At 44.3% G+C, this 19,132-nt stretch overlaps 1 protein-coding gene across 1 annotated transcript in view; it reads left to right on the top strand.

The window, feature by feature from the left end:
* The window catches only part of mmp17a (matrix metallopeptidase 17a), a 71,100-nt gene extending 59,233 nt beyond the window's left edge, over positions 1-11,867 (top strand). The window contains exons 6-10 of the mRNA XM_031577715.1: positions 1,903-2,005; positions 4,384-4,466; positions 5,329-5,481; positions 6,478-6,735; positions 10,216-11,867. Of these exons, the coding sequence (XP_031433575.1) occupies positions 1,903-2,005; positions 4,384-4,466; positions 5,329-5,481; positions 6,478-6,735; positions 10,216-10,547 (929 nt within the window). The 3' untranslated portion in view covers positions 10,548-11,867. The remainder of the gene's footprint in view (positions 1-1,902; positions 2,006-4,383; positions 4,467-5,328; positions 5,482-6,477; positions 6,736-10,215) is intronic.
* The last annotated feature ends 7,265 nt before the right edge of the window (positions 11,868-19,132 follow it).

The following is a 19,132-nucleotide window of genomic DNA, read 5'->3' as shown; positions in this document are numbered from 1 at the left end:
TCGTCCCGTCGGGATTTATTTTTCGATAATGACCGCCAGACTATACATTATCCCTTACATGTCTTCTGGTCAAAAATGATTTTGCAACACTGCCCTAATGCAAGCCATGGATAGTTAGTTGTGGGGAACAGCTGGACAGAGAGAGATGGACCTGGGCAGAAGAAGACAGCTGAAATGAGAGGCCAGGGCAAACCACCAGAAATAGCCTGGGAGAGAGACAGGTGGTGACATCTCCATTACAGATGAACAGACTTCTCTTTCTCTCTCGCCCTTGCTCCTCTCTTCTGTTCTGTTTTACTCTCTCTCTTTCTCTTTCCTCGTTTCTATCACACACACATACACACACACACACACACACACACTCACTCACTCTCTCTCTCACACACACACACACACACACACACACACACACACACACACACAGACACACACACACACACTCTCACACACACACTCTCACACACACTCTCACACACACACACACACACACACTCTCACACACACTCTCACACACACACACACACACACACATGCACAAAGCAGAAACACATGCAAACCAGTCTCAAAGCACCTAGCACTATTTGGCCGTATCACCAGTGTGTCTCCTACAATTAGCCACAGATCCGGGTGGGAACGGCCATCTGTGCAGCTGTGTGGGGTGGGAACTGGGAACTGGGAACTGGATTATTGATTTCATTGTGGGGCCAGTTGGGGAGCTTTATTAATCTCTCCCCAAAGCAGGGGCCTTAAAAAACACACACACACACACACACACACACACACACACACACACACTCACACTCACACTCACACTCACACTCACACACACACACTCACACTCACACTCACACACACACACTCGCCCACACACACACTCGCCCACACATACACACACACACACACAAACACAAACAAACAGAAGAGGAGAAGTCGAGTACACATAAAGGGAGAGAGAGACAGGTGATAGAGAAACATGCACTGGTGGAGCCTGTTAGGGCAGTGGAGATAGTTAGCATTACAGATGGAAATGGTAAATGGACTGCATTTATATGGCGCTGTTCTACTCATAGAGCACTCGAAGTGCTTTACAGGTTTATGCCTCAGAGATCTATCCATACACACACTGATGGCGGAGGCTACTGTCTAAGCTAAGGTGCCAAACTGCACATCGCGAGGGGTTGGGGATTTATATGGCCCAGAAAGAGCCTCTGGTCTCAGAGTAACATACGCACTAACAATGGGTGGATGCTCAGTTTGTGATGAGCACAAGAGCCGCATCTTATTCCAGAGAATATTTTTTTTATCCTCAAGTGACTGAAAAGTTTCAGTGCTGCAGCAGGAAATGATATTCTGTGGAACAGCAAGACACCTAGCGTAGTCCTGTGTGTGTCTTGCCTCTGCGCTTGGAGCAAAACAAAAACCAGTGATATAAGATTGTGTGTACAGTAACACTGTGTTAGAACACTGTTCACCAGGGGAGACTCTTGCATTTATTGCATTGGTGGTTAGGGTGTGATCTTCATCTATTGCTAGAGTGAAAAGTAAGTGATGTGAAATGTCATTGCCGTAGTGTTATGGTCAGCAAAGCCGCAGTTTACATAAGAGTAAGCCATGAAGGGGAAACAGACTGATTGCTGCTTCGGCTTGATGGTTTAATGACTCAGTGACTCAAGAAATGAGGCCCACCTGCCAACTGTTTGATGTGTTTTGTTTGTCTCCATTGTGCTGAGTCAGTCAGCCTTCGAGAGGCTTTGTTCGGGAGCAGCCTCTGAGGGCCAGTCTGCCCGCTGTCTTCTGTCTGTTTCCTGCTTTTTGTTGATACTGTGAGAGTGTGTGTGTGTGTGTGTGCAGACACTGCATGAGATGCACAGTAACAATAACTGTCGTCTCTCTGTTTCCCAGGGGTACGAGACTCAGTGTCGCACACGATTCGCCCAGACGATCCGTCCCGCACTGCTGATCCACCAGTTCTGCTGGACCTCCCTGAGAACAGATCCACTGTCCCGTAAGTTTAAACGCTTCACACAAGCTCTTATCAGTGGGGCTTCCCATGGGCTTCCAGTGGGCTGGATTTGGTCAGTCAAATATTAATTGGCTGAACTCTTCTGAACATGGGGCCTCTGAAGTCTGGAATCCACACACACAGACACACACACACACACACACACACACACACACACACACACACACATACAAACAAACAAACACTCACACACTCAGAAGTCAGAATTAACAATGTAATTCTCATTTCTCATGTTATTTTGCCCTTCTCTTTATTATGTTCCTGCTCACACACCACAGTAGCTGAACTGATAATACAAAACGATGGTCCACTACATTAAATGGGGATGAGATTTTCTGGATTAATGTGGAATAAAAAATGTGTCCCACGTGAATTATGCAGTTTCATGTTGAGTGTTGTATTTTACCTTCAATGACGCAAGACCAACTAGAGAGTTTACAGGAAAATACTTGAAAATACTTTGTCTTGTTGACTGACAGGTCTCTGTCAATTCTTCAATTAATGAGGTCATGACAGCATCTGTATCACAAACTAAATATCACCCCACCACCTCCCCTCCACCCCCACGTCCAAATTCATGTGTGAGTTTCCTCAGTTTCAAAACTCTTTTAAGTGGCACCGAAATAAGGCATCGAAATATGCGCTGCAATTTGGTCCAGTACGGCAGATACCGATCATATCGGAACCTGGCGCCATACTGGCATTGGGTTTTGGTACCCAACCCTGCACACCACACCATGGCCGGCTTTCAAACGCGCCTGGATCAAACGAGGAAGCATGCAATAGTTGGCCAATAGTAAAGCTTCTATTTTCAAGCTTTTCATCTGCAGTTTCATATGTGAGCGCAGTCTCACAGTGAAATACTGACACACACACACACACACACACACACACACACACACAGACTTTCCCTTTCCCACACTCCCTCACTCATCCTCACACTCTCTCCATTCTTACCAGTGGTGTGTACAGAGGGTGGATTTAGTCAGCCAGAGGTCACTAATATAGTCCTCAGTGAGAGCTGGCTTAATAAGCTCTGAACGAAGATCTTTGTTAATAAGGTGCAAGGCACATTTGCCACTCACAAAAGGAGCACTGTGGCGGTAATTGCAGAACCATTAGCAAACGGGCCACGTCAAGCTCTTAAAGCCCTCATTAGAGGCCGAGTAATGCATTCAGGGACCCTCTCGGCAAGCAGGTGAAAACATCTCCCTTGATGGCCGGCCAGTTTTTAATTGAGACCAACAATGCCACGCACATGTATGTGTGGATGTGCCAGCGAGCGTGGCAGCCACACACTCCTTTTGGCAAGTGTGGCACGCTGCCTGAACACACACACACACACACACACACACACACACACACACACACACACACAGACACACGCACACACAGGCATGCAGAGATGAATTCTTTCACTTGGTGTGTTTGTTTGGACTTGCCTTGAGACAGGCAAACAAATGCATTACGGGATGCCTGTCAAACTACCAACAAGATGCCAAACACTGCAATCTCGACAGCCCATATGGCACCCAGTGTGTGCGTGTGTGTGTCTACGCGTGTGTGCCTGCGCGTGTGCGTGTGTGTGTGTGTGTGACACCTAAGCACACAGACACGTTCAAAGATCTGTCATTCATCACTTGTGTTTGTTGTCAATGTTTCATCAAATCCAAATCCAAATGAACGGAGATGTGTACAAACAGAGATACTCATGGGTTGGTATGCGTGACGGGATTGGGGAGAGTACGCTGCAGAGGCAGGCAAAAACGAAGAAAAAATGAATCACTGTTCAGTGTGTGCTCGCCTCTCCAGCCGTCCTCACACTGCCAACGAAATTAGCAAAACGATCGTCACAGCCTGGCACATGCAACTACCCACACATGCTTAAAGCAGACTTGGGAGCGCAGAAACTTGTAAGCTTTTTTTTTAACATTAGGTACAGCTAACATAGCACAGCTAACACAATGCTTCAAGTATGCATGCAACAACTTACTGGAACTCTCCCACTGGAACATTTGAAGAAGCACAACTTTCCAGTGGCTTTGAAGGCCCTGTGGAACACTGGCACACAGTGTGTGAAGAAGAGCCGCAGAGCTAATGAGGAAGAACGTCTAACAGATAGCAAATCTCATATTCTGGAAACGTATCCAGCTTGATGTATGCCCAGATATTGAACATATGGTTAACACTACACACCAACAAACACATTTACTCAAGCATTCACTGTATTCCTCAGTTAACACATCAATAAATCAACTGTTTATGAGTCTTCATCTTTCTCTGTGTCTTTCCCTCTCGCTCATTTTCATCCTCTTTCCCACCTCTCTCTCTCTCTCTCTCTCTCTCTCTCTCTCTCCTAGGCCAGCTCGCGATGCCCCAGACAGATGCACCACGCACTTTGATGCAGTGGCCCAGATTCGAGGCGAGGCCTTCTTTTTCAAAGGTAAAGACAAGACAGCGCACACCTAAGTGGAGAAGAGGAGAGAAGAGGAGAGGGGAGGAGAGGAGAGGAGAGGAGAGGAGAGGAGAGGAGAGGAGAGGAGAGGGAAGAGTAATCAATAGAGTTCTGAGCAGCTTCAGTGAATCAGTGCTCCAGTATCTCCCTAAAGAGCTCACTTCACTGGCCAGACACCTCATATCAGAAGGAGAAAACATTTCTACCGCAAAGCGCCTTGACTTTTCCAGCAGTGGGCTTTTGAACCGACCTCTCTTGTCATATCTGTTCTCAGATCAGTCGTGAGCAAAGCTGTTTCTTTGAAAGACATGCATGTTGATGGGAGATGATGAAGAGGTGTTCTCCATACAGTACACTTAGAGAGACAAAAGGGGAAAGCAGGATAAAGATAAAGCATAAGGAAAGGAAGAGAGAGGGAGAAGGAGAGAATGACAGGAAGATGGAGGAGGTTTCTGGTTGGCTGCGTCAGGCAGGAACAGCCCGTGGCTGTCCACCCATGTTCTCTCCATGGCCCTATTCCACTTTCACAGTGACAGCGAAGCATAGAGCACACACACTCACAGAGTCACAAATACATACACAGACGCAAAGACGCACACAGATTGTTTAATTAAGCACACATCCAAACCCACACACAAATGCAATGTGACAGCGCTCCAAGATTGTGTTACTTGGAACTAACTATATTTCTGCGAAAACATAGCCTCAGTGTATGATAAAAAAGCACGTAGACTAATATAAACACGCACACACACACACACAAACATACACACACACACACACACACACACACACACACACACACACTCATAATGACTCATAATGACTGTGGCCCTTCCATCCCTTCCAGGGAAGTATTTCTGGCGTCTGACGCGGGAGAAGCACCTGGTGTCTCTGCGGCCAGCTCAGATCCATCGCTTCTGGAGGGGACTGCCCGCCAACCTGGACAGCGTGGACGCCGTCTACGAGAGGCCAGGGGACCACAAGATTGTCTTCTTCAAAGGTGCCCAAGCCCACAAACAACCGCGAGCATTTGTAAAGACTTACTAAAGACAACTGAAAGAATAACATCATAATGTCCATCTTGTGGAAAAGCTTGTATTTTAGACAGCTCCCTCTAGGGCTTTGGCTAGAGCCATCTCAAGACACAAGGTCGAAGCTAATAGCAGTTTTTGGAAGAGTTAAGCCCTTGACTTTCAAAGGCCTGTTTGAAGGGTCATTCAGGGTGTCTAGAACATCCAGTCATTTTGGAAGAAGAAAAATCAAACTCTTTTTCATTAGACTCCTTTCCTGTAGCCTTGCAGTTCACATTTAAACTCTCACACAAAGCACATAGTAGAGGTAGGCAAGCATGTTCTTGTAACTTAGTTCCACTGAAGCCCATCCCTGCTTGAGCACACGGTCTCATATATATATTAATATGATCTGTCAGGATGATAAACTGTTCCAATATCCTGGGGCAGGGTTATTGATAATTGAAAGTGAAAAAGGGGCATTGTTAAGAGGATTCCATTAAGTTTAATGATAGCGCAGAGGACGTTTCTTAGTCCCCCAAACCTTTTGCCCCTTCTGAAATATTTGAAGCTTTTGATGGTGGTGACAGGGATCATGAGTGGATGTGTTCGTCAGCATGCTTTTAAAAAAACGTACTTGCGCCGAGTTCTTCAAGGGTACGGAACTCTTTCTAAGAATTTATTTAAAACAGCTAGAAGTGTAAGGACACGACTGCAAACAAGGTTTAAATATTCATGGTTATATGAGCGAAGAGAAGCAATTTCTTTATTTATTTCATTCTGAGGCAGCCTTAAAATTATGCCTCTGGTCGTCTCTGAGCTGCCAAACACCCCAGCCATCATTTATGGACAAATCTCTTTCATTCACCTGTGAAACAACGGTGTGAGGAAAAGTGTTCTTTGATTTGCCGTTACCCCCTCCTCACTCTCTCTCTCTCTCTCTCTCTCTCTCTCTCTCTCTCTCTGTCTCTCTCTCTCTCTCTCAGGAGTGAAGTACTGGGTGTTCAAAGACAACAATGTAGAGGAGGGCTACCCGCGGCACATAAGTGACTTCGGCCTCCCCATGGAAGGCGTGGATGCTGTGTTTGTGTGGCTGCACAACGACAAGACGTACTTCTTCAAGGACACGCGCTACTGGCGCTATGACGACCACCTGCGACGCATGGACCTGGGCTACCCCAAAGACAGTGCACTCTGGAAGGGCATCCCCATGCATCTCGACGACGCCATGCGCTGGTCCGACAGTAAGTGTCCCTTGGACACGTACACACACACACACACACACACACACACACACACACACAATGCCATGCGCTGGTCCGACAGTAAGTGTCCCTTGGTCACGTACAAACACACACACACACACACACACACATATGGTATGTGCACACTGCCACTTATTCAAATACACACACAGATACACATACAGATACTCAATGTACAATCTCATGACAGCCTCACTGCTAAGCAGTTCAATGGACTGACAAATCATGCAAATCACCAACATGATTTGTGATAGGGGCACCGTTTTTGTTTGTTGCTTGTTGTTGTTCCAAATAAATTGGACATGGCACTGGATGAGTGCATGCTGGTGCACAGCACATTTATCACCAGAGTCAGTGATAAATGTTTCTCGTGGCATACACACACACACAAACAAATACGTGTACACAAACACACACACACACACACACACACACACACACACACACACACACACAAACAAACACGTGTACACAAACACACAAACACATACACACCTTAGGACTCCAGAGTTGCATATAAGTATATTTATTCAACAACAACAAATCCTAAATTTCCCTCGGGATAAATAAAGTATCTATCTATCTATCTATCTACAAGCTTGTCGGGCTCACCCATGTCAGTTTTACACAGGGTCGAAAGAAGCACAGTTCGATGCCCTAAGTGGCATCAGTTACACACACACACACAAACACAGAAAAGCCATGTGCCTGCTTACATAAGCACATGATTCATACATGGTACTTATTAATACAAAGCACTTGATTAATACATTCATACTTGATTAAAGTCAAAGTTATTTCTGACTTATTTCCCCATCACATACACACACACACACACACACAAACACATACACACACACACACACATACACACACATACACAAACACATACACACACAGACACACACAGACTCTCACACACACAGACTCACACACACACACACACACACACACACACACACACACACACACACACACACACACACACACACACACACACCTTGAGCTTCATGTGCACCAGTCACATGCAACACTGGCAAGTTTGTGCCGCCACAGTAGATGTATTCGGTCTCAACTTTGCTCCTGAGGATTCTCCTTCACACTAACTTCTGTTTTGATTGAGCTCCTGTATAATTCAGCACCTTGAAGAAGTCACTTTGGGAGCTTATGTTCGCCAGGCGTCCCTGCACTCACCTATACACTACGAATGTGTGTGTGTGTGTTTGTGTGTGGGTGTTTTTTGTCTTCCTCATTCCTGTCTTGTTCGGCGGTCTCCTTGTAGCGGTGAGGCTCTTAACCCACCGAAGGAAAAGCACTCTGGTCTTCTCGCTGTAGGACATCCATAATTCAGAGGGAGGCCGTACATGTGAAGACTGCAGGCTGGGAGTGCTATACATCTCCAGCGTGCCGTGCAGAAACTGTCCCTGTCAAAGAAATTAGAGGGGAGGGGAGGCAGGAAGTGAAGTTTTTTGGGTGCGGGGGACTCGGGAGGGGAGGGAGGAAGGGAGGGGTTGTTGTCTTGGACACTGCAGTTACAAACTTTCCACTGAATAGAGCCGGATAAGGGCATTGTAGGCTAAAGCAAGGGTGCTGCTAATGTGGCCATGAAAGTTAGAGGATTTTTCTTCTTACTCCTATTGCTGCCCACTGAAGGACCACTTCTTCCCAGCACACTCAAAACACAGCCAGCACACACTGTACTACGCACACACACACACACACACACACACACACACACACACACACACTGTTCTACAGACGCACACACACACACACAGTGCACACACACAAAGTGCTCTTATTCCTGAGCACAATTGGAATCTCTCCCTGTCTTATACACCTTTTTCCCATCTTGCAAATGTGGTATTTTAGAGTTTCACACACACACACACCCACACACATGCACGCACACACACATACATACACACACACCCACACATTTATTCATACTGACCAAACAAAGGAGTCTCTTGCCCTCTGTCTCTGTACCTCTCAGCACTCTCTACAGCCCCATTTGAGTAGCCTTTGTACAAGTGCACCTTTTTGACAAGTGCAGCTTTCAGTCTTTTCTTTGACTCAGGCACACACACTTACACACACACACACACACACACACACACTCACTTACACACACACACACACACACACACACACACACACACACACACACACACACACACTTACACACACACACTTAAACACACACATACACACACACACACACTTAGTGAGTACACTGCAGAGCGGGTACGCAGCTGCCTTCCTTCCCCGTTCAGTTGATCCCTGAGTTAGTTGGATATGCATGTATGTGTGTGCACGTGTGTTTACTTGTTTGTTTGTGTGTGTTTATTGACTTCTTGTGATCTTATGAGCCTGTTTCAGCTCTAGAGGCCCTGTTCACAGTTGTTTGATGTTTGTGTTGTGCACGTGTGTGTGTGTATGTGTGTGTGTGTGTGTGTGTGTGTGTGTGTGTGTGTTTACATGCCTGTGTCTTCCATCTGTAACTGAATCTGTGTGTGTGTATGTGTATCATATTTTATATCTTTTACGTGTGTGTGTGTGTGTGTGTGTGGGAGAGAAAGCACATACCAAGCGAGGCAGTAGTGTGTGTCCCTCACGTCCCCTGTGCCCCGTGGGGCCCCACACCTGCTCAGAGCCGTGCCTGTGGGAACTGGAGCTACTTCAAACAGCTCCCAGCCAGCGGCCCCGCACACCAGCCTAGCACCGGGCCCCCTCCAACAGCAGGAGATAAACACCTGACAGACAGGCAGATAGATAGACAGAAAGAGGGAGAGACGGAGAGATGGTGTCATAGATGTAGCCATGTAAGCAGAGTGATGGGATGAAAGAAATGCTTTATTCAGTTATTGCTTTCATTACAGTTATTTTGCCTCTATTATCTGTATATTGTTAGTTCAAGCTTTGTCAGGGCAACGTGTGAAATGTGTTATGGCTCTGGCTATAATCTGCAACACAAAGGGAGAATGGCACCAGAACTGCAAATGGAAAAGTTGTTAAATGTATTGAGAGATGGAGAGCGGGGGAAAAAACTCCCACAAAAAAACAAAATGAAAGAGAGAAACGGAGATGAGGTGATTCCTTTTTATGGGAGGGACAGCAATGAAGAAAGGTAGCGGCATAAGCACAGAGACATACAGGTAATGAAGGAGAGAAAACGAGTGCATAAACATTGATGGAAATGTATTTTTCACGAGGGAGAAAAGGGAGCCATTGAGCTCAATGATGAATTTTGGAGGGTTGCTGTGGTTTTGTTTTTTTGACAAAGAGAAGCGCCTTTTTATTTCTCCCCTGGTAATTCTCTTTCTCTCTTTCTTCTTCCCCACGACTTTCTCTTGTCCATCTGCCCATGTCCACATCCTCTCCTCTCTCTCTCCCCTCTCCTCCTTTATTCATCCATCTCTCTCTCTCTCTCTCTCTCTCTCTCTCTCTCTCTCCCAGGCGCCTCATACTTCTTCAAAGGGAAGGAGTACTGGCGGGTGGTGGGCAGTGACATGGAGGTGGAGGCCGGCTACCCACACTCCATCGCCAAGGACTGGCTGGTGTGCACCGAGATGCAGTCCGACTCACCGGCCACCGAGGCCAACCGCACGGACACGCGGCTCCGCGGCCCACACCACGCCGACCACGCCGAGAACGGCTTCGAGGTGTGCTCCTGCACCTCCGACGACGCCCCGCCTGGGGGCGCGCGCCTCTCCCTCTCGCCCCTCTGGGCCCTGTCCCCACTCTGGACGCTCTGGACAGCCCTCTCCATGGCCCCAGGGCCACTATGATGACTGACTGGCAGAGCGAGCGAGCGAGCGAATGGGCGCGGACTCCACTGGAAGCATTTGAGGCTGGAAGCCTAAGATTTACCCCAGGGCACTGGGAGGGCTGGCAGGGCACAGAAAGGAGGCAGGGGCAGGGCTGGCTGGCTCTGCAGGACAGCAGCAGAGGGGAAAGGGCTGGACTCATAACGCCTCCCCTCTGCACACTGATAGACGGCAATCAGGCCTCAGGACACCACTCCACCTCTCTCTGTCTGTGTCTGTTTATTCTTGTGTTTGAACTGGAATTGTTCTATTATTATTATTATTATTGTTATAAGCCCTTCTTATTTCCCATAAGTACTTTTGTTTGATATGGTAAATGCACAGTACTTTTGGATAAGATGTCTTGAAACACTTTTGTAAAGTTCTGTTAATTCTAATTATGGCGATAACAACAATGACAACAAGAGTAATAATTATTCCAATAATAATAATAATAGTAAGTTGAATGGGGCTCCCTGCATTCCTGCAGTCTGGGGGTGAGAGGCATCATGGGGTGTTTCCTGTCACATGACCTCTCATCATTCTGATCACTATAAGTGCTTTAAGAATCCAATCACTTGTTTCTCACAGCTGAGAATATTCTGGAAAGTGTTGGACCTCTCTTTCCTCTGACCACTATCACATAGTTAATCATTCATCTCTCTCTTTCTTTTATCTCTCTCACTCTCTCGATCTGTCTATCCATCTGTCTATTTATCTAATCCAATCTAATATATCTATCTGACAGTCTGTCTCTTTCTTTGTCTTTTTATCTCTCTGTTTCAGTTCATCTCATTATAGTGCATTTAATGTCCACCAGACTTTTCCCAGAGATGACAAAATAGTCATTATCTGTATTTTTGTAACTAAAGCAGCTACAGTCACTCATGAAGGACTTGCATGATCTGGGATTCACAATGCCTTTGGTTGCCACAGTTACCTATATATATATTTTTTTTTTTTTTTTTTTTTTTTGTTTCAACATGTCCTCCTGCTGTTTCCTGTGGTTTTAGTCTTTCTTACTAATATCAGTGCAGAGGGTGGCCAACACAGAGACTGAAGATGCCAATCAGCTCCAGACTCTGGATCTGTTGATAGTGCACACAAATCACAACTGGAGTTTTGTCATAATTGCTAAGAAATATTTACATATATAAACATATATGTACACACAGATATATTTAAAGTGAAAGGTTATATGGCTATTGCAAAATGTAAATTCTGAGCTTTCTTTTCTAAGGTGAGATATTTTTGTAGAAAAAATAAAAATAAAGCGGTGTTTGAAGGCCTTTGGTAGAATGATATGATTTTTTTTTGTCTGGTCTGTTTGACCCAGCAGGACTGGATGTGCGTATCTTTCTTTCTTTTGCTACATTTCCCTCTAGTATTTTTTGCTGTTTCACACTGACATAGCAGCCCTTGTCACTGTAGGGCGGATATTCACCTAATGCTGCTCTACCAGCAGATGGAATGTGTGTTCTGTTCTCCACCAAAGAGAGCGGTAGAGACAAACCGTCAAGGTCTGTTTCAAACACTGCCCTCCATTGAAATGATTCTTGAATTTCAGCTCTCCATTTTAAGTCATTCGGCTTTCCATCTCAGTGACTCGGACACCTGTCTGTTAACCTTCTGTCAACATGTTTTGTTTTTCACATCTGCAGTTGAAATAGTTGTTTGTGTGGAGCCACTGGTTTCCCCTTCAAGAGCAGTGCCCTACAGACAGAACTTTGTCACGTTAGCAACAGGCTAATTAGCCCCTCACAGTAAATGTGTACCAAGAAGAATGATCTGCATTCATATTTACAGATCCAGATAACAAAGACTTTGGAAGTAGCAGAGGGAATGAAACGTTTCCCAGCCCCTTACACCACTCGATTGTGAAGCTAAAACATGAAATAAAATGTTTATGAGTATGTAGCCAGACAGTCCTGCCAGAGACTCATGGGTTTCATCATTCATTCAATAGCCTGCATCCAGACTATCAAAGTTCTCAAAGGTTTCATCATTCACTCTATGTATCTGCTTTTTGAACCGTCTTCCTTAGTGAGTCAATGTTTAGTCCCAAAACTCTACCCTTACAGCAGTGGTTTAGTCCCAGGCTTGCTACAGTCGGCTTCTTACCCACTACATAGGACCTGATTTGTGTGCAGGGTCTGTTATCAGTTTTATTTACAAACACATTATTTAATACATTGTGTACATTGAGTATTTGTGATACAACTTTGTCAGTGAACAAAAAAAAGACTAATTGGCCTAACTGTTGGCTTACATTGTTACACAGACAAATCAGATGCCTTACAGCAAGTCAGTTATGACAGTCGGAGACCTAATACATGAAAACAATCCCCAAGATATTAAATACTATTATGTTTTATTTATTTGATAGAGTAGCTGATGAAACCCTCTGAAACAAATGCATGAGTGGGAGTCCCAGATCAGTGATAGTTTCAGCCCAAGCAAGACATCCAGGCAGATGACAGAAACAGACACATGTCAGTAGGTTCTCTGAGCTGTCTGAGATGGGGTGTGTCGTGTGTGTGTGTGTGTGTGCGTGTGTGCGTGTGTGCGTGTGTGCGTGCGTGCGTCCGTGCGTGCGTGCGTGTGCGTGTGCGTGTGCGTGTGCGTGTGTGTGTGTGTGTGTGTGTGTGTGAGGAAATGTATTATGGCAGGAGGATTCTCACATCCCTGCTCAGAGCTCTGACACCTTCCTGGTCTGATTGTGTGAGGAAGCCATGCATAGCCAATCATGCTTATTTTCTTTAGGGGATATGGCTCACAAAATGAACAGAGACAAATGTGCATTCGCTTACAATTATCATACAGGTTTGATATTCCTTAGAGTTATGCTGTTTTTCATTTTTTTTAACAATTAACTCGAAGAGCAAACTCAACACCCCAACTACTGTCTGCTGAAGAGAGATTTTGCAAACAGCGGAGGATTACAAAAAAAAACAGACTTCATAAACATTGGACAGATAAACAAATCAACTTCCTGGTTAGACAGCTGGGCCTACAACTATCAAACTGTTAGGGAATGTGATATCCTGGCGATAAAAGCACAGCCAACTGTAATTCTCCAAGTGCATTGTGGGTTGAGGGGTTAGGGACCATTTTTTTTTTTACAGAATCTTCAGCTAAGGGAAAACTACCACCTTTCCTTAACAAAGTTTCCCGCTGTGATGGGATTAGTATCCACACTGTACCACACATAATGAAGCTACTCGTGCTGATAGCACAAACTCTTCCCGCAAGCTGCTCTCCCATGAGAAGCCTCAGATCCTTTTTTAGGTCATAGAAATTGACGCCAATAAGGCAGCAGTCCGCACCCAAAGTTGTTCCTTAATCTCACCCTGCCCTCTGCCATGGTGTGAGGGCTAGTATTGTCTTTGTACAGGGAAGCAGGAGCTCAGGCCACACCAGTGCTTCTCCAAATGGTTTCCAGACAGCTCAATCTATCGGCACCCGGCAGCAGAGGCTTCCCTGGAGCCCGTTCAAGAAATGACAAATGGGGCGGATGCGTAGAAATCAGTGTTCAGGAAACTCACCGGTGGAAGACCGCTTAATGGGATATATGGATAACTCTGTGGCTTATGAGAAAAACAAGCCCTGTATGTTGTGGAACGCGCATGGGTCTATAAAAAAGAGGTTTGTCATTTGCCCTATAGTCCACATCAGCTGCCGTTGCCACAGATCATTTTTCAACACTCTCTCTGGCCGTCTCTCTCTTTTTCTCTCTCTGGCACAATCTAGAGTCATCCTACACTCCAGCGATCACCAGAGCTTGGGAGCTTATTCCAGACCTGGGAAATGGAATGAATTTCTGGCTCAGTCTTGTCACCACCTGAGTGTGGTAGCGGCTTAACTGGAAATGAAAAGTGGAAACACCAGGATGTGAAATTCATTTTTTGGAATAAAAAAGTCTCAACGTGTAAAACTAGTGATGGGCCTCACAATGGCAAAAGTGTGTTATCTTGTGTCTTTAACTTTTATTCAGTATGTTTATAGCACATTTTTTTAAACGTTGTAGGATATCCAGTGTTTGTGATGTACTGTTAACCTTGGCTTATTGAAGGTACACTCAACATCACTGCCCTCACAAAGGCCCTAAAATGCCACTTGCTACATCTTGCAGTCTGGCTGTTGAAAGAGCATTCACTTACATTTGTTGGCTTTGCACTTGTCAGAAGAGATGGTTACTCACACTGGTTTATTGAACACGAACTGAACCTTATCTAGCACTCAACTGGATGTCTGATCCTTGAAGATGAAAGGCACCTCAAGGTACAAAACTTTATAGACCTATGAATTTTTCTGAAGGTGAGCTAGAAACCATTTGCAGTTGATGATTTTCCACTGGAGGTGGATAGAACCCACACCTCTTCACTGGTATTTTGCCCAGTGCCTCTGACTCCATCTCTGCTGCTGATCTCATCTACCTTCCTATTGAGACCTCAGCTGTTATATTGGCCATCTGAACACCATCAGCTCTGACAGCACAGACTGGACTGTCCTCCCCAAGCTGTAGTATTACACTGAGACCCTGGCACCAACTTCAAGGAGAAAGAACTGGATAAATAATGCCACTTTCATCTAAACTTCCACAGTATCCTATATAGCCACCCACACATATAAATGTAACACACCCAGAGAGAGACCTACACACTCACAGGCACTGAGTGCTGACTTTAAACTCATACAGACACGAGGGACCAAAACTGTTAGGACCCCTTTTAAGTCACTACACGTAGTTTTAGCTGAGGTGTTCAAACTCTTTGATCTCAATTTCACAGCAACATCTCCACCCCCCTCCTTCTTTGCCAGCCAGCATTCTCACAAACACACACTGAGACGTGCACATACACACCCTGCTCCGCTGTAAAATATGCTGGGAGCTTCGTCAGCACACCCATCTCAAGCAATAGCTCTTTTCTCTCCATTTCGAACTGTTGTGGTTGCCATAGTTTCTGTCGAGTCCCAGCAAACAACTTTCCCGCTCTCATTTCCCATTTGTCAGAAAACTGCCGAAGCTCCCTGTTTCTCATTTGATGGAGAGAAAATGGCCCGGCAAAATGGCTACACAATTAACCGCGTGCACCTTGCCTGGCGCACTCGTCAGCTGCAAGGCAGCCTTCTTTATGGGAGAGAAGGGAGAAGGGTTGGGGTAGCATGGGGCACAGAAAAAAGAGGTACGTGAGCAGAATTCAGACATCTTGCAAGTGAAGGATGTGTGCGTGTGTTAAATGTGTGTGTGTGTAAGAGTGGTGGATGGGGTGGTTAGGAGCTATTTTATGGCTCTAATCATATTTATTACTGCCTCAACCCACCACATATTTAAACGTGCTTCAAGTCAAACGTGTAGTCTCACAGCACCCACCTTGCTCAATAGGAGAATGTTAAGCAGAAACATCAGCATGCACATACTCCTGGGATGTTGGCAGCTCTCAGCTGGAGCTCTGGCTTGTGTGCCCCCCCCCATTCACCGGTCAAGCTGCCAGCTATTGATTATTCACAAGTGCTGCTGCAGGCTTTCTATGGTGAGGTAATTGCAAAGTACAGCAGCACACCCTAGTGGTACGATATAACAACGCAGCCATCTCATCAACAGTGAATAATCTGGAGATTACTTTATTTTCTGTGTTTTTGTTGATTTGTTGTCATGTAAACCTTTTGGCTTTTGCTCTTTAATTCAGCCAAGAAACCGCCTCTTTGTAGTGTGAAATATTCCCCTATAATTACAGATAATTCAGATAGTTCACATAAATTATTCATCAAAGAAGTATTTATCTGGATACTATACATTTCTGGCAAAGGTTATCACAGTGTAATTGTGCCATTCAGAATAAGCCAAATAACATTTACATTGTGCAACCTTTGAGCTTGAGCCTGATCCAAAGTATCTGGAACTGGAGGATCTTGTTTATATGAGTGTTACAAGGGTCCCGCCTAGTTCAACTTTAAACATAATTAATAATTATTCAGTAAATGTTATTCATTTCCAAGGTGCAGCTTTCTTTATTAAAAATAAAGACACTGAAATAATGTGAAAGTTATATATTATGCAAAGACAAACATTGTATATGCTAGAAAAGAGAAATAACAAGGCCAATGGGAAACACACACACACAACAAAGCAGGGGAATGTTAATTTTCATTCATAGCATTGGGTGTCATTGGGGTGTTAGGGCAGTAAGATGATGTCATCATAGCATTGGGTGTCATTGGGGTGTTAGGGCAGTAAGAGGATGTCATCATAGCTGGCGTGAGAGGACCACACATAAATGGCCGAAGCTGAGCCTGTGTTGAAATCCTGGGAAAGACTCCTACTGTACATCCTTGGGAAAAATTCCACAAAGACATGAAGAACTGTTTGCTGACAGGTTAGTGGTAACAAACACGCAAATAAATGAGTCATACTAAAGCTCTTTAAAGAATGTGTGTGCCATGTATCGCAGCTGCTTGTGGCACGGATGAATATGGAGACTCAAGGTTTAGATGAACTAAATTAGCCCTGGGGCCTGCATTGTCTGCAGAAATCAATCACAATCAATCAATCAATCAATCACATGCCTGCCTGCAGAGAAAGGGACAAAAGCTTCAAATTTGGCCTGTTTTATGTGGACAAGGGGATGGTGCAAAATATAGCCTGCAGCACAATCATTCGAAATGAGGCTCCCACATACAGAGCTTAGAGGGGGGCAACATTATTCGACCTTGGTGGCAAGGAACAAGGTGAGAATACAAAAAAAAAAATTCTGTGGGCAGGGAGAAAACAAAAGTTACTGCATTTCAATTGTTTCTCAAAAGCTCTCTCCACTAACTCATTTTAAGAGGTGCTCTCTTTCTTTGACCCCTCAGGTCTCAGAGTCCTTTATCTGTTTTTGGAGTTAAATTGTCTTCAGTGGAATAAACACACTGAACTACACAAATTATGTATTATTGATTACATCAGCTATGGTTATTAGTGATAATAAATTACTGAATAGTAAAAATAAATTTCAAATTTCTGTTAAACATACAAAAACGTAACCCATAAAGCAAAACTAAATAATATCATAATGATATAAATCACTGTTTTCGTTGACACACCATTTTGAAACCAAATATCAAAAACTACCGTCTCTAGAATTCCAAATTATTTTGGTGAAATCGAGAAATGGTGATTTGTTTGGGGGGGGGGGGGGGGGGGGTATATTACATAAACTTTCAGATAAAACATTGCCCACCCCCACCTCATGCCTAGTTGTTTCCATTTATAAACTGCTGTCTGGTTTAATCTGGTATTGTGATGAATGGTATGATTCAGGAGGTGTTGCATAAAGGTGGTGTTGCATAAATATCAGCAATATAAACTCTGTTGACTCCATTGCTCAGGACACAGACCGTCCCCTGAGAGGAGTACATTTTGGAGCTTTACTAGTTTGTTCTGTGGGCTCTATTCTAAGGTATCCCAGTTGTATGACCACTCAAGGTAATGTTAGGATACACCCCCAAATAAGAAATAATATGTAGACCTTTTAAATAAGCTATTCATGTATTTTCTTATATTTATTTATTATTAATGTGTTATAATAATCACATAAATTCTTGTCAAATTACAGGTTTGAAAAGACACACATTTAATGCCATCCGAATAGTGTCCGTGCTTCATGGTACCTTGTAACTGTTATGCCATATCCTAATATTCTTCTGGACTTGCAAGATTGTGTTAATCTTCGCTTAAAAGTGTCTTTAATTGGCTTGTAAATGGCCTAGTCTATATCAAAATGTTTTGCTGCTTTGTTGTTGGTTCTTTATTTAGTCGTGTTGAAAAAAAATCAGTCATCAGTAATTAACTATGCTGGGTTATTTATTCACAAAATCCCTGATGTCCTCAATACAAACACAAGTGTGTCCAAATGACTCTTAGCTGTTTTTGTAATATAACACAAAGCTTCCCGTTGGAATAATAAGCCTACTATGGACTTTTCAAAACCAGGCCAAGAGCCACACGGAAATCCCCTCTTGGCCACCTCTTGACAGATGTGCTAATTATCCGTGTAGCTGCAATTACATGACTTACCACATGATGGGAGTAGTTGACTGACTACATGCACAAGGTTTGTTCAAAAAGACTGCACACGGCATTGAAGTAAACAACACCAAACAGGAGCATGTCACTTAATTGACGTAAACAGAGGCAACAGCAGAATCATTTATGTAGTCTTAAACGTTGTAAATTGTTAAGGGACTGGAAATGTCCATTATTAATAAAATATAAATTAAAATAATAAATATATATATATAACCTGATTGTGGGCTACTAGTAATTCTCATTTGTAGTAGTCTGTTAAGTTGTAACAGAGTGCTAGCCTACTGGGAAAACGACATTTTGAAATCCTTCTTGGTTTAGTTCAGGTGGGCCTATTCATGGTCATATGCACGACATAACACAGACTAGGTTCTTATGTACAACGCAGACAGTGAAATAGTAGGCTACAACCTTTACTGTCTATGGCCACAACACCTGCACAGTTGTGTCGTGACGTCTTCCTCTTCCGTCGTGACCACACACTTCCCTTAACGTCAAA

The sequence above is a fragment of the Clupea harengus genome, chromosome 12 (assembly GCF_900700415.2).
Source record: "Clupea harengus chromosome 12, Ch_v2.0.2, whole genome shotgun sequence".
Taxonomy (NCBI): Eukaryota; Metazoa; Chordata; class Actinopteri; order Clupeiformes; family Clupeidae; genus Clupea; species Clupea harengus.
This window is presented reverse-complemented; position numbering and strand designations above follow the sequence as displayed.